The 15,847-nt window shown below is 42.2% G+C and overlaps 1 protein-coding gene across 2 annotated transcripts in view; it reads left to right on the top strand.

The window, feature by feature from the left end:
* MYO5B (myosin VB) overlaps positions 1-15,847 on the top strand; it is a 380,719-nt gene that overhangs the window by 279,739 nt on the left and 85,133 nt on the right. For both annotated transcript variants that reach the window (XM_032768192.2, XM_032768191.2), the window contains exons 18-21: positions 1,747-1,858; positions 3,566-3,777; positions 10,985-11,141; positions 12,942-13,181. In XM_032768192.2, coding sequence (XP_032624083.1) covers positions 1,747-1,858; positions 3,566-3,777; positions 10,985-11,141; positions 12,942-13,181 — 721 coding nt within the window. The remainder of the gene's footprint in view (positions 1-1,746; positions 1,859-3,565; positions 3,778-10,984; positions 11,142-12,941; positions 13,182-15,847) is intronic.

Raw genomic sequence — 15,847 nt, 5'->3', positions numbered from 1 at the left:
GCTAAACCTTACAGACATTAAACATTCATAATTGAAATGTTTCAGGGGCATCCCTGTGTACAAAATATCTTTTCATAATGTGCCTTTATCTTCCTGGCAATGTCTTTAGAGAAACATGAGCTGTAAATTAATTTGGCTACAGGTAGTACCCTATTCGTTTGCTGTTCTTTTATATGGGACTTTTTTAACATTCTTTCTTTTTTTGCTTGCTTTGTAAGGTGAACATTTTCACTCTCATGTTCTAGGGAATAGTTCTGAGCATTTGATCCATGGATAATTTCAGGCAGCACTAATCTGAAGGCTTAATTAATCGAAAGACAAATCTATTCTGCTATGACATGGTAACACAAAACAAGACGAGCTATATCCTCGCCTGCTGTTTCTAAAGTAACCCAGGGCAAAAATTATCTCAAATACGCATCCGGCATGTCCCAAAGAGTCATAGTTCCTGAACAAAGTTTACTGTTTGGTCCTTTTTGTATACTATAATGCTAAGCAATGTGGATCTCTTAAATGGATTATATCATATGGCACTGGAGTGTTTCCATTTGTCACTTACTGTAGGTCCTCTACTTAAACAAAACTGTGTGCTTGGCAGATGGCAGAAACCATTATGGTCTATATTGTCAAGGTCTCCATAGTGCAGTTTGCAGCTTATCTTTGTTTCTGTGGAGTAGTTATGGTGTATCAAGTTGCTGTGGGCGGTGCACATATACCAGTGTTTCTCAAATTGGGGTCGCCACTTGTGTAGGGAAAGCCTTTGACGGGACGGGCCGGTTTGTTTACCTGCCCTGTCTGCAGGTCCAGCTGATCGTGGCTCCCACTGGCCATGGTTCGCTGCTCTGGCCAATGGGAGCTGCTGGAAGTGGCGCGGGCCGAGGAACTTACTGACCGCCGCTTCCAGCAGCTCCCGTTGGGCTGCTGGGTACTAGACCAGTGGTCTCCAAACTTTTTTGATTGCACACCTCTATTAGTAAATAAAATTTTTAGCACATATCTGCCATGCCATTGTTGCCAAAGCGCGCGAAAAAAGAAAAAAAAGGAAGAAAGCTGCTTGGACTCCCACCCAAACTGCCGAAACAAACAAAAAAAAGTGCTCCTCCTTATTTTACATCTGTCTCTCAATATGCGGTACTTTTTTGGCTGAATCGTATTTCCATAAATCCCTCCAATGCAGATACTGTAAATTCTAGTTCTGCAGTCATGCTATGGCAATGCTTTCCGGTTAGAAGGAGGAAAGGTTCTTGTGATTATTTGGGCGTCGTCAGCACCAAATTGAGTGTGTCTGTGTCATAATCAAGTGGGAAACTTTCTGGAACACTTAAAGTCAAAGAGGAGCCTTAACATTTAGACCCAAATTAGAGTTAAGCTGGTGATTGAGTTCAACACCAAATCAGGGCTGAGGTTGAGGTTCACATGAATGATGCAGAAATCTGGCTAGCTGTTCTTGTGATACTTTGATCCTGTCTGATGTAAATCTTTCCAGATCACTCATCCTCCTTTGTGATTTTAAATATACCTGATCCAGTACAAGATGGCGGGGGCAGGGGGGGAAGGAGGAAGGGGAAGCACCTTCCAGCCCAGTCCAGAACCAGACCTGATTTTAAACCCCACTCTCCTTCTCTCTCCTCCAAATGTGAAGAGGTTTGGATTCGAGGTTTGGTTTATTTAAGCTCTAATTCTAAACATTAGCTAAATAAATGAAACCCAGTGCCCTGTTTAATTTTATCTGTGCTTTGCTTTCAGGTGGTCCTACCATGACTTTTTGAATAGGTATCGAGTTCTTATGAAAAAGAGGGAGATCTCTAAAAATGACAAGAAACTGATCTGTAAAACGCTTCTGGAAAACCTCATTAAGGTGAGCTGGGATTGAAGCTTTGAAACAATCATTAAAGCGCAGAAGCTGTTGACACTGTTAATATCTCAGCTCACCTTCCCTTCCTCCCTATTTGCCTGCTGTAGCTGAAAATGCTGGTGTGTCCCTGGCGCTCAGGAGCATCTTCCAAAGTCAAACCATCTCGGAATAATAAGACTAAATGTGACATGGCCTGAGATCTATTGATTGCATTCAAGCTGAAAAAGCCTTTTTTTGAATTGAATTCCACAGCTTGTTCGTGAACAGTAAATGATAGTGAGTTACTATCCCGACAAAATCCACTCCTTTTCTTTCTTTTTGACGATTGGAATAAAATCCTAGAGTCCCAGCTTCACACACGGCGTATAGCATGAGGAATCCCGGTCAAGAGACAGAGTGACCAAAGGGCCTATCTCTCACTACACAGAGACCCCCAAAGCCAGTCACCAATCACCTTTTCATACAAATGATGAAGAGAAAATGCAGCAAACATGGTATGTCTGCTGCATGGGAAGTTCTTAATGGTCACGTACTGTGAGAACAGTCTAGGCACCGAGATTTCCCTTCCAATTATTAATTTGTTCTGTCCTTTTTTAAAAAAAAAAATGAACAAGCTCTAGCTGAGGGAGGTTCAATTTGTCATTATTCAGGCTCCTTGGGGGCCATTTGAGTTCATTTTTAAATTTAAGGATATTTTCCAATGATTTTTTTTCTCCATGATTAAATTTTTATGTCTGAGGCCTTTTTTAATGCTGAGGCCTCTGACGGTTTGGCTTGTTGTTTTCTTGAGGCCCCGGTCCTGCAAAGACTCAGCTTTATTCACTGACATGTCCTGTTGATGTCAGTGGGTCTACTCACAGCGGGTAAAGTTAAAGCACATGCACACCTTTGGAGGATCGCAGCCTTGATTTTTTTTTTCCTAAAGAGATGATCCAAAGTTGCAAAATGCAGCTTTTGCATCCAGATTTTGACCATACACTCAGTCTGTGGGTTTGTTTTAGCCTATTTTTAAGGAGTGGTGCCACTTTTAGAGTGTTGGCACAGATCCGGGTTCAGATTTTGACACTCCTCTCATTTCCCACACACAGTTGGGAGTCTTTGGCTCGGAAATTTTGGTTCTAGCTCATCTCTTAAGTTTTGTCAAAATAGAGGAGAACAAGCTTTTGTTTTTCACCCTGTCAGAGAGGATAACATTCTAAGAAAGTGTTTACATCCAGTTTTCATATTTATTGACTAGAATGGAAATACAGAAACTGGAAACAGAAAGGACCAAGGTCTGGCAATGCCAATGCCCTACCTCATGTGGTTGTGATATGACATGAAGAATGACCCTTGATCTGAAAACACCATCTGTGTTCCAGAGCAAGGTGACAGACCTTCATGATCCCTGCTAATGTCTAGTTAGGACAAATCCCAGTAAGCTGCAAAACTCCCATTGACTTCAGTGGGACTGGGATTTGGTCCTTAACTCTTGTCAGCTGTTAGTGCAAATGTGTGAAAATTGGGATTGTTGGGTTAAAAGAGAGAGCCTCGGCTTTATATGCTGAAACTGGTGCTGTGGGATAAAGTTTGTTTAAGCCAGTTGAACCGATATGGGAATGGAATTGGTAAATTTTATTCACTCTTACCATCCTTATAATGTTGAGCAAATGCATAGACTCCTCAGGAAAATGTTTGTCTTAACTCAGTTTCCCTTATGCTTTTGAAAAGGATCCTGACAAGTTCCAGTTTGGACGTACCAAGATCTTTTTCCGTGCAGGCCAGGTGGCATATCTGGAGAAATTGCGGGCAGATAAATTCAGAGCTGCTACTATCACGATACAGAAGACAGTGCGGGGCTGGCTGCAGAGGGTGAAGTACAGAAGGATGAGAAATGCTGCAATAACAATCCAGAGGTATACACGAGGACACCTGGCTCGCAGGTAAGTGTCATCTCTAGAGAATGACTAGCTGGGAACTACAGAGTGGAGAATAGTGCCAGCTCTCTTATTAGAACTACTCAATCATCTGATACCCCTTGTGTTATGAAACCTGGGTACATTGATAGATTCCAAGGTCAGAAGAGACCACTGTAATCATCTGGTCTGACCTCCTGCATAACACAAGCCATAGAACTTCCCCAAAATAATTCCTAGAGCAGATCTTGATATCACAAGTACATGACCTGCCTTATCTTCAGAAGCACTAAGCACCTGCAGTTGCCATTGACTTTTTCGGGAGTTGCAGGTGTCCTGCACCTCTGAAAATAAAGCCCATTCTATGTGTATGGGAGTCAGAATTCCTTGGTTTTGTCCCCAACTCTACCTAGGATTTTTGGGAAGGTTGCCTAAATTCTTTTAGCCCTTGTTAGAGGGCTTATTCTTTCACCCTCTTACTTCCCTGGTCCTTCTCATGTGAACAGAGAGCAACAATACCCAAAGTCTGAAGGTGCAAACAATTCAATGTTGGATGAACTTCCAGCAAGCAATAATTACAATTTCCTTCCTCAGTGTCCCCTTCCCAACTCTGACACCACAGAGCCTTACCCGTGTCCCTGTTCCCATTTCCCTCCCCGCCTTAACAGAACATGATTCCAATTCCCCACCCCCTTACTACTTGATTGACTGCAGACTCCACAGTAAAACTTGAGTTTTGCTTAGCTGTGCCTTAACCAATCATTTTACTGAAATTTAACTAACCAATCCTAACATATTGTAACATGATTATTTAACCAATTATATCCCACCACCTTAATTGGTTTACACCCAGCAAAATTAATTATACATCAGACAGAAACAATCCCAGAACCAGACAGAGATTATACAGACAAACAATAGGGAAGTGGAGGGTGCAGTGATAGAACAACAAAGAAATGAGCATTTCACACCCCAGCTATTCATAAGTGAGTTCTCAGAACACAAGTGATAAGAGACAGGAACTTAAGGCAACAGGAATCAGTGCACTAGCCGCCCGCAAGTGAGTTCTAACTTGCTATTGATAAGTGAGTTCTTGACAGGATGCTATCAAACTACATTTTCTTTAAATCTTATAGGCTCTTCCCTTTCTCTGGAGGTGATAGGAATATCAGGACAGGATTGTATTCCTAACAGCCCAATAGCACCTTATTTCAATGTGATTAGTTCGGAATGTGAGGATGTGACCATACACTTCCCAACTTATGGCTGCCTCTGCTGCTTAGCCAAAGGTCTTAGCCTAAGAACAAGGCCTTAGACTATCATAGTGAGAGAAGACCTATAAACATGCAGACTGATTTTGATTCTTGTTTTGTACCTCTGTAACTATCTAAGTGATAAGAATTCACCTAAATTCTTAAAGTCTAGGTCTTTGCAGACAGGCCTGAATATCTGTATCCTAACAGCCCTGTCTGCTCTCTCTTATGTTAATGCACTATTTATTGGTGTTGCACCAGCATATATATATGTGTATATATATAATGTGTGTATATATAGTGAAAACGTGTGAGTGTGTGTATAGAGAGAGAGAGAGAGAGAGAGGGTGAAAACATGACTTGAAACGTCACCTAGTAGAGCTCATGGCAGAGAAGATTCAAGGATTAGAGATGTGGCTGGAGACAGTGATGGAATTCAGGCAGGAATTTGAATGTGAAATGCAAGAGAGGAGAGAGGGAGGTGATAGACAACCCAAGTTTTGTGGACACCTGCAAAACAAAAGGACCTGGAGGGTGGACTGCCAAAAGAGAAGGATGATCCATGGAAGAATGTGATATGGGGACAGCTTAGAGGAGGACACCAGCTATCGGTGTAAAAATTGAGTTGAGTAACAGATTTGCTGCGCTGTGGAATGAAGAGGAGAAACAGGCAGAAGGTGAGGAAGAAAAGAAGGGTCGCCAATCCCTGCGGAAGAGATGGAGATAGCCTAAGGAAGAATGGGAATATGATATGAGGGGGCTGTGACTGAGAACATAAAACAGGGTCATACAAGCGCCAAGGAGAGAGAGGTGCATGTGAGCGAGGACTGAACACTCCAAAGAATTGACAGGCATGTCACCAGACCAGATTCAGAAAACAGAAGTGTGTGCTCTGTGCCAGGAGCAAGGGCATAAGATGTGGATGTGAGGCTAAAGAGGATTATGATGGGAAGGAGAAAAAATCCACTGATGGTGCTGCATGTCAGGATGAATGACACTGCTGGATTCCCACTGGAATGGATTGCAGTGCTCATCTGGGTAAGGTACTTAAAGAAATGGAAGCTCAAATGATTTTGAGAGGAGTAATTTCGGTCTCTAGAGAACAATGGTGAAGGCGTGACAAGATGATGAAGATCAACAGATGGCTCAAAGATTGGTGTTCTGTGAAAGGCTTTGGGATGATTGACCATTGGGAGGCATTTGCAGAAAGAAGACTCTTATCAACTGATGGGCTACCCTTAACCTTCTGAGATCAAGCTTGGCCTAATTGATAAGAAGGGCTTTAACTGGAAGATGAGAGGAGAAGTTGAGAGACTTGTGAAATCACCACACCTGGCTTCAGTATTCAGGAGCAGAAAAATCTCCTAAATGAAGATATAATAAGGGATAATGGAACACCACAGGCTAGAAAACCTGGTGAGGTACAAGGGAAACAACTGAGTTGCTTGCACACGAATGCAAGGAGCCTGGGCAATAAAATGGAGGAACTATAACTAGAGGTACAGGAAGTCAAATCGGGTATTACAAGGGTTACAGAAACAAGATGGAGTAGCCCTTGTGAATGGAATACAGATATTGAAGGGTTTGTCTATTTAGAGGAGAGAGGGGAATAAAAACTCGGAATTTCTTCAAATGAGCTATACAAAAATTATTTGAAATTTGTATCCTAAGTAAGGGGAAGAAACTTGTAGGGAAAGGCTCCCAACCCAGCTGGATGAATAACCACCTTGAAAAGGTTATTAGGAGTAAGCAATTTGTTCTATAACCTTGCATATTGCTAAGGTCAGAATAACGGGTCTGTAATTGCCTGGATCACCTTTCCCACCCCCTTTTTTAACTATAGTTATGGTGTTAGCTATTCTCCACTTGTATTGTGCTACCCATGAATAGATTTATTAAAAATCCTTGCTACTGGACTAGCAATCTCATGTGCCAGAGAGGTTTTTGATCTTTTATGTTGTCTGCCTTCAACCCCATTTAAGATTTCTCTAGATGGAATTCAGTCTGTTAGCTGAATGGTTGCTGAGCAGTAATCTATTCCTTGGCTCTGAGTTCATGTTTTCCATTCAGAGTGCTGCAAAATAAGCTGCAGCCCAATTAACCCTGTTTGTGCTTGGGTGACACAAGATGCTAAGCGTACTCTTCAGGCATCCTATCTTTTAAACACGGTCTGTCCTTTTCTCCTGTTTACTGAGTGGATGTTGATTTTTATCAGTTAATTTGGATGGCTGAGGTTGAGGAATCTCTGTCCCTTCAGAGGTGAGACACTGATTTCCTATAAATCATGCTATATTGCGGATGTATATTTAGAGTTGTTGTAACTGAATTCGCTTCATTCTGTTTGCAGTTATGAAATGTAACAACCTCATGGAAAATACGGTGATGAGCAGAGTCAGCGAGTGGGGTGATTTTATTTATAACAGTCACAGATGCCTCACGTAGTGGCTGTAACTCATGTCCAGTCAGTACTTCGTTATTATTACAGTAATGCACACATGACCTAATCAGGGCTCTACGATGCCAGATATTGTACAAACACATGGATGTGGTCCCTGCCCCAAGGACCTAACAGTCTACCTAAAGCTGAGGCATAACAAGTGAGGATGACAAATAGGAGGGGAGGAAAGGAAGAAGATACAGGTAGCAGTAATTAATCTCACCCAATTACATCGATTCACGTTCTGCAACATTTGACAGTTACACACATTTTTAAATATTACTTATTTACCTCCCACCCTCTTGCTCCTTTTTGCATAGATCAGTTCAACCCCATCCCTCTGCCTACCTATATAGGGGCTGCTGGGGACATGTTGTTTCTAAGACCTTGGCCCTGTGATGGGGAATCAGGGAAGAGTGGCTATCCCTTTCCCTCAGTTGTGGCTGGAACTTGCTGGGAAAAAACAGCCTGAAAAGCCTTCATGCCCAGGAGTGTGCTGCCATAATGCGAACTCCCTGGCATTGTTAGGAGTTGAAATAAAGGGGCACCTACAGTGTTGGGGCTGCATTTCCTTCGTATCAGCTGATGAGGAAACACAGACCTTCCAAGTGAATGGCATATCTTAGAAATGTACCTTCATAAGGCAAGCTTTGCGCAAACAGTGCACAGTGGAAGAGGATTATAGACCTAGTGCAACCAAGCACAACCCAAGTAGGAGGTTGTATGGTACATTTCTCCTGACAATTCCAAACGGAAGTGAAGGTTCTTTGAGATCTCATTGAAACCCTGTGTATCAAGCAGTCATGACCTCTAGACCTGGGGTGGGCTACGTTCTGTAGCCTCTAGAACTAACCTACCTGCTTGTGTGTGTGTTTGTGTATATATCTTTTCTTATAGTGTAAGTATTTGGTTTATTGGGATATGATAGAGGTATATAAAATCGTGAGTAGAGAAAGTAGATAAGGAAAAGTTATTTACTTATTCCCGTAATACAAGAACTAGGGACCACCAAATGAAATTAATAGGTAGCAGGTTTAAAACAACTAAAAGGAAGTTCTTCTTCGCTAGGACTATAACCAGCATTTAAAGAGAACTGGATAAATTCATGAGGTTAAGTCCATTAATGGCTATTAAGCCAGGATGGAATGGTGTCCCTAGCCTCTATTTGTCAGAGGGTAGAGATGGATGGCAGGAGAGAGATCACTTGATCATTGCCTGTTAGGTTCACTCCCTCTGGGGCACCTGGCATTGGCCACTGTTGGTAGACAGGGTATTGGGATGGATGGACCTCTGGTCTGACCCAGTACAGCTGTTCTTATGTTGACCTATAGCTTGTTATCTAAATAGATGAGTACCCACACCTATGTCTATGACCTTTTATATAGACCAATAGACATTGGAGAATGGCATGGGGGTTTTTTTAGTGTTGTACCCACAGACTTAACAAGTACACCACAAGAGACTGACATGTGTACATACCTGTCATCAATACGCACATATATATTAGCCTGTGGGGTAAGCGTACCCTAACATTTCTGTGGGTGAGGAATGAAATTTGGACATTAGAGGAAGGATTTCCGGCATTTACCCTATAAAAGAGGTGACCTACCTCAACAGAGTGCTCCAGTTCTCACTTCAATCCATCTCCATTCTCACTTTACTCTATTCTCACTTACTTCCTCCACTCTATCTATTCTGTTTATCTACGACGACTGCTACTATTAGTAGTCTGTACTTGTTCTTCTTAAACTTTAAGTTTCAAGGGAACTAGGCTAAGCTTGGTTTCCCTAAGTTTTATTCTTAGCTTGTTTATTAGATTTTGATTTAAGTTTGTTAGTCAAGTAAACCCTAGTCAGCTTTGATAGCTCTTAGCATTTTCTAAGCACTGCATCTCTCACTCAAGAATTGAGAAACCTGAACTGCAACGCTGGTCCTGTCTCTCTTACCACCAGGTTATCAAGAAAGGGTGTAAGTATATTAACCAAAGCTTTGTTGCGTATAATACTATATTATCATATGTATCTTTTGAATAACAGTAATGCAATTGTAACTTTGTAACTCTGGGTATTTTACCATTTACTTACTATTAGTAAGTTTAATAAAAAGTCTTTAAGGCTATATCTGTCTCAGCGTGAGCTTCCTGTCATACCCCCGAGGGTCCTTTATAAATTCTGTGGAGCCTGATTCAGGACAAAAACTTTTATTTTCTGTTCAAACAGTTTGGCGAGCCTAAAACCCATGCTAATTAACATTTATGATAATTATTAGTATTAAAATCAAATACAATTAAATTAATAAATTAAATTCCCATATTATCCAAATTAATATTATCAGTGCACCCTAAATCAGGCTAGAGTTCTATCCTGATTGACCTTACCTCAACCCTCTGCTTCCTTTGAGATGACCTTGCTGTGCGATCCATCTCTTTGTGCTGGCTGCATAGAGAATGGTGTTGCTGGATAAACAGCCTTTTTGCTCTTGCCTCCCCTCTCTGGTTGTTAAGAGGTGCCAGTTCTGTGGGAGGCATTGTGTGTCCATAAGAAGGAATGCAAGGGCCCATACAAAGAGCCTTTTTTAAATTTAATGTTGACAAAATGTTTAACACAACTTGTAAAACCAGAGCAAATACAAGTGTGATGTTTCATGCAGAGGGCAATGAATACATCATAAAGTCAGTGAAACAAGCTAACCATCAAACTAAACTGTGGTTTTATGGATATTTATTAAGAGATTTAACAATAAATTGGTCATACATTTTCCCCATATAGTCTCAGAATGATAGCAGCACACAAGGGTACTAACCACTTTCTAAATTATGCACTGTGTATGAATCACTTGAAGTCCTGCTCATGAATGTTGCCAAACCAGTGCGCATTGCTTTAAATGTCAAATCAATTTGCTGTTGTTTTGCTCAATGTACTTGTAACCAGTGAACACGCTGTACTACTCTTGTTTTTGGTAGTAGAGGACTGGAATAACTAACCTTGATGATGATGACGGCTTAGTGTTTTGAGGATTTAAGACAGGGGGAAAAAAAGAAACCAAGAGAGAGTGAGATGGAAAAAAAATAAACTTTTTTTTTTAAAGAGAAGTACTAAAAGCAGTTCCAAATGTTACATTTGCTGTTAGTGTTTCAAATATCCCCAGATACAGCAAGCCTTTAATGGATATATGCACATCACCACTAATTTAACAGGAGAGATGGCATCAGCTTCTTTTCCTGAGTTTACTGCTGTTTTTCCCTCTCAAATAGTGTCAAACAACTCATCAGCGAAGGATTGTTTGCTAATGCAGCTTAATGCAGCTATGGCAAAAATGTTGTGTATAGATACGGGTGACATGTTGGAACTGAATTAGTATTACTGTTAAAACAATGAGGAATCCGGGGGCACCGTAAAGATTTATTTGGGCATAAGCTTTCATGGGTAAACCCTCCCACTTCTTCAGATGCACCAGACTTCTTGTTGCTTTTGTGGATACATACTAACACGGCTACCCCTCTGATACTTATTACCATTAACTTCTTCTTCCTTGCACTTCACAGACTGGCAGACCACCTAAGGAAAACAAGAGCTGCCATCATTTTCCAGAAACAATACCGAATGTTGAGGATCTTTCATGCTTTCCAGAAGATCCGCAAAGCCACTATCACTATTCAGGCCTTCACTCGGGGCATGTTTGTCAGGAAAATTTACCACAAGGTACTACTACTTCACAAAATGTCACTGCATGAGGGAGAGATGCCTTTAAATTTATCTACCAAGAGTTCAGTCTACTTGTGTATTTGAGGACGCTTTGATCTTTTCCCCAAATTGTGAGGTTTTGTATTTCTGTAGTTCCCAAGTATTAACTGCAAATATTGCAGCACTAAAGCTGTGTGAGCAGAAATGACTAGGCAGCAGCGCCTCAGAGGGATAGCTTAATGAAGTTAGTCACACAAACAGATGCGTTCGGACATAGTGGAAATCAGGAAATGTCATCTGATGTAACACATCCAGTGAAAATCTTACCTGAGGAAAAATGTACATGTCTGAGCCATGCTACTGTCTGTTAAAGTCAAGCTTAAATGAAAGGTGGCTAGTTGTTTTCACATTTACTGCATTTGCCTTTTTAATTAATGATCTCCATTAATTTTAATATGGTAACAGATGCCAAGTGAAAGGAAATAAGTGATGCTGATGATCATAATAAATGACACAAGAAAGGACTGCCGGGCTCAGGAGACGGGTAATGGCATAGGGAACCCTCCACTTCAAAGTCATCAGCTGAGATCCAGCTCCACTTGGTAGTCACCAAAAATGATTACTATCTGATGGCTGTTCAGTGGTTTCAGTCCAGTGTCCAACGGGCAGACACCCATGTGACAAAAAGCATCACTACAATTGATCATAAGTAAGGTCACTTGCACCCTCGATCTAGAAAAGAGGTCAAGAATGAATGGCATGTAGACTGAACTAGCCACTTGGGAGATCCCTGCAGGCCCCAGTTGATACCCATTGGATTGGGGAGTGAGGGGACTCTCACTGTCATTGCTCACGCAATACCTGTTTTGTAGATAGGGAATGTCCATCTACAGGGCTGCTATTCTATCACTGTTCAGAAACGCTATTCTTTTTAACTATCCACTATTCAAGAGAACTCAAACCTTAATAATCAAGTATTAGAGCTGGGTGGAAACCAAGCATCTGGATCCAGACACCCTCAAGCTTTAGGGAAGTTTAGATAGAGAGCTGGGTCCAAATGCAAACTTCACAGCTGATGTATTGCCACATCTGGCACAGTGGGTTAGTATACTCCCCTATTGCCCTCAGAAGATATTAGTGTAAAATTTTATTAGATCAGTAAGTGAATTTAGTAGGTCTCCTGTTTATTCCTTGGGAACAGCCATCCACATCTCTGCAGCAGCCTGTATTCATGAAAGTGCCAAGACCAAAACTGTAAAGTGCTGTAAGTGAAGACTAAGAAGCATCGTAAGAGCTGTGTAGAGAAGCTTGCATAGCGCCTTCTTAGTTCCTTGTTGTTCCATGGACTCCTGTGTGACTTTGGGAAGGTCGCTCAGCCTCTCAGTTCCTCATCTGTAAAATGGTGGTAACAGCCTCTCCCTACCTCACAAGGGTGTTTTGAGGGTAAATGCATCAATATTTGTGAGGTGCTCTGATAGTATAGTGATAGTGGCCATACAAGTACTGAAGATAGATGGAAAATATAAAAAAGGAGGGAAGCCCCCTCTAAAATAATAGTAATTAGATGATCATTCATCTCTTCCAGAAACTGTTTTACTAGAATAATGTAAAGATGCAGGGGATGTTACTTCAATTCCTTTTGGGGCAGAGGAGAAATGTGAGGGGAACAAACAAGGCTGTGCTGTGCAGTAGGTTCAATTGGGCCATTGTTACTAACTGAGAGCAGCTTTGTTTTATGCTCCAGATTGTTTTGTTTCTGCATTACTGCAGATTACTGATTATGCTTCTGATGGTCTTTCGTTTCTGTATGTTTTCTAGATCCTTTTGGAGCACAAAGCTACCATCATCCAGAAACATGCCCGGGCCTGGCTGGCTCGTAAGCATTTCCTCCACTTCAAGTGTGCGGCTGTGGTCATCCAATGCTACTTCAGGCGCATGAAGGCCAGGCAAGAGCTGAAGAAACTGAAGATTGAAGCACGGTCTGCACAGCACTTGAAAAAACTCAATATTGGCATGGAGAACAAGGTGGTTCAGCTTCAGAGGAAGATAGATGATCAGGTGAGCTCCAGAGTACGGTCTGTTGGAATGACTTTGGTTCTGTTTCTGTCTTGCATGTATCATCCAGGCAGAATTTGGGAAGTGGATAAATGAGTGGCTGACTAGACTTTCTGGAGCAATTCTTGTTACACAGTGGTTTATGTGGGGTTATATCTTCAGCACACCTGAGAATTGCAGCTACTGCAGAATGTGGCTACCATTTGTTCAATGTGACTTCCCATAAGTAGCATGCTATGCGTTGCACTGGCTGCCAGTTGATGTATAGGTGAAGTTTAAGATGTTGATTTTTGAAATATTGTGTTGTTTTCTGCATGGTCCCAGCCTACCTTAGAGACTGCCACTCTCTGAATGATTTCAGGGTGGCTTCCAGCACTTGAGCTTGCTGCTGTCAGAGAATTCTCAATGAAAGGTCCTCGCCTCTGGAACATAAGAACGGCCATATTGAGTCAGACCAATGGTCCATCTAGCCAAATATCCTGTCTTCTGACAGTGGCCAATGCCAGATGCATCAGAGGGAATAAACAGAACAAGCAATCAGTGAATGACCCATTCCCTGATGTTCACTCCTAGTTTCTGGCAATCAAGTGACTAGGGACATGGGGTTGCATCCCTGACCATCTTGGCTAATAGCTATTGATGGACCTATTCTCTATGAACTCGCTTCCTGCCCACGGTCTGCCAGAGCTGAGACATGCTGCAAAGTCTGGTGGAGGATTTTTTGTTTGTTTCCCCATCCCCCTCTGATCTGGAGGGAAGGTACCGAGGTACAGTGGCTATGGGGTTTTGAATTCTGTGGTTGAGGAAGTGTTTTTTTGGCATTGTGCCACTTAAACTTCCTTGTTTAATTCGATTGTTAATATTTTTACACGTGCCAAGAGATTACTGATTATGCTTTTAAGAAATCTAAATAAATGCAGCAGAATACTTGGTAAATGAGTAAGAACCATGGGAGTTAATGCTCTTGCTTAATTTGTAGAGATTTCCTGATGCTGATGATTAATGTGAGACATATTTCACTGATCAATCAAAAACACAAGAACAGGAAAAGCTTGTTTCACTGCATTCGTTTACCAAGACTAATCTAGCTGTCACCATATGTCATAGCTTTGCCAGCTGAAAAAATGGAAAGATGATGAAATCACATTCTGGAACACAGTTTGCCCAGATGTCATATAGATAGTACCTAAGATTTCTCCGTTGAGGAGCGTCCCTGTGGGTTCTTCACTTCAGGTGAATGCGTGTTCCTGCACCTTTGACTGGAGAATTTCAGCAGCAGTGCTCATCTGTGTCACGCATGTGTCTCACGCCGTTGTTGGTGCCTATCTAGCGCCCGTGACCAGACCCTCTTCAGTTCCTTCTTAACCATCATTGGCCTGAGATCGTGCTCCCAGCAATGATTAAAATCGATAGCTAGCTTAGGATTATAATAGTCCTTTCATATTCCCGAAGCTGGCAGGCTCAGAGTTGAGAGGCAAACAGAAGCCTACCTCCTCTGCCACAGCACCCACAGAGCTGCCTAAAGATGCAGCACCGATGCAGTCTCCACAGGCTATGGCGCCACCTTCTGCTCCCATAGCACAGAGCGCTCATGTGTCGGCACTGACACCTGCAAGCACAACATCATCGGCGCCGACCGCCTCGGCACTGAAACCACCGGCATCGCACCATTTCCTGCCCAAGAAAGACTTACTGATCTCAGCGATGCCAGAATCAGCACTCTTTGATACCAATATATCTCCGATATGTATGGTCCCATGTCAACCCACCACACCTTCACCATTCCTCTCCCATCCAAGCTACTTCAGAATAGGCTCATCTGTACAGCCTAAGTCTTACCACAGGGTTGACACCCAGACCAGGTAATGGCCACCCATAGATGCCACCACTATGCCATTCCCCATGCAGTGGCCCTACTGGGAGCCCTGGAGGGCACACAGGAGACAATATGCCTGGCCCCTGAACTCCTACAGGTAGAGGATTAGATTTCCCCCACCACCTTCACTGGCTACACCATCAGAACCTCTGGAGGAAAGCTTTGAGGAACAGGAAGTGGCCCTGGAGCAGGAAATGACATCATCGGCCAGCATTTCCTCCTCTTCCCCAGAAGAGGCCATAATGCTATGACCATCCACAACTTCTGATGATTTCAAACATTTCCAGGAGCTCTTCAAAAGAATTGCCGATTCCCTGGAGATCCCTGTAGAGGAGGTCCCAGAGTCCCAACACAAATTACTAGACGTTCTCGGAACTTCACCTTCATCAAAAATAGCGCTTCTGATAAATGGAGTTCTTATGGACCGGGCAAAAAACATATGGCAGACAACAATACCACCAACTTGCAAATAGAGCAGATAAAAAGTATTATGTTCCTTCAGAAGGGATGCACTTTTTATTTTCTCACCCCACACTTGAATATTTAATTGTTGACATTGTCAGTCAACGAGGCAGACAAGACCAATCCAAATCCACCCTATATGACAAAGCATGGAAACATTTAGATCATTTTGGGCTCAGGGCCTATTCATCTGCCGCTCTTCAATTTCAGATTGCAATTTACAGTGCACTGATGGCAAAATATAGCCACACAAACATTCCAAACTCTCAGACTTTATTGATTACATACCAGAAGACAAAAGAGACCAATGTAAAGCCATCATCTCCAAGGG

This window comes from Chelonoidis abingdonii, chromosome 6 (assembly GCF_003597395.2).
Source record: "Chelonoidis abingdonii isolate Lonesome George chromosome 6, CheloAbing_2.0, whole genome shotgun sequence".
NCBI lineage: Eukaryota > Metazoa > Chordata > Testudines > Testudinidae > Chelonoidis > Chelonoidis abingdonii.
This window is presented reverse-complemented; position numbering and strand designations above follow the sequence as displayed.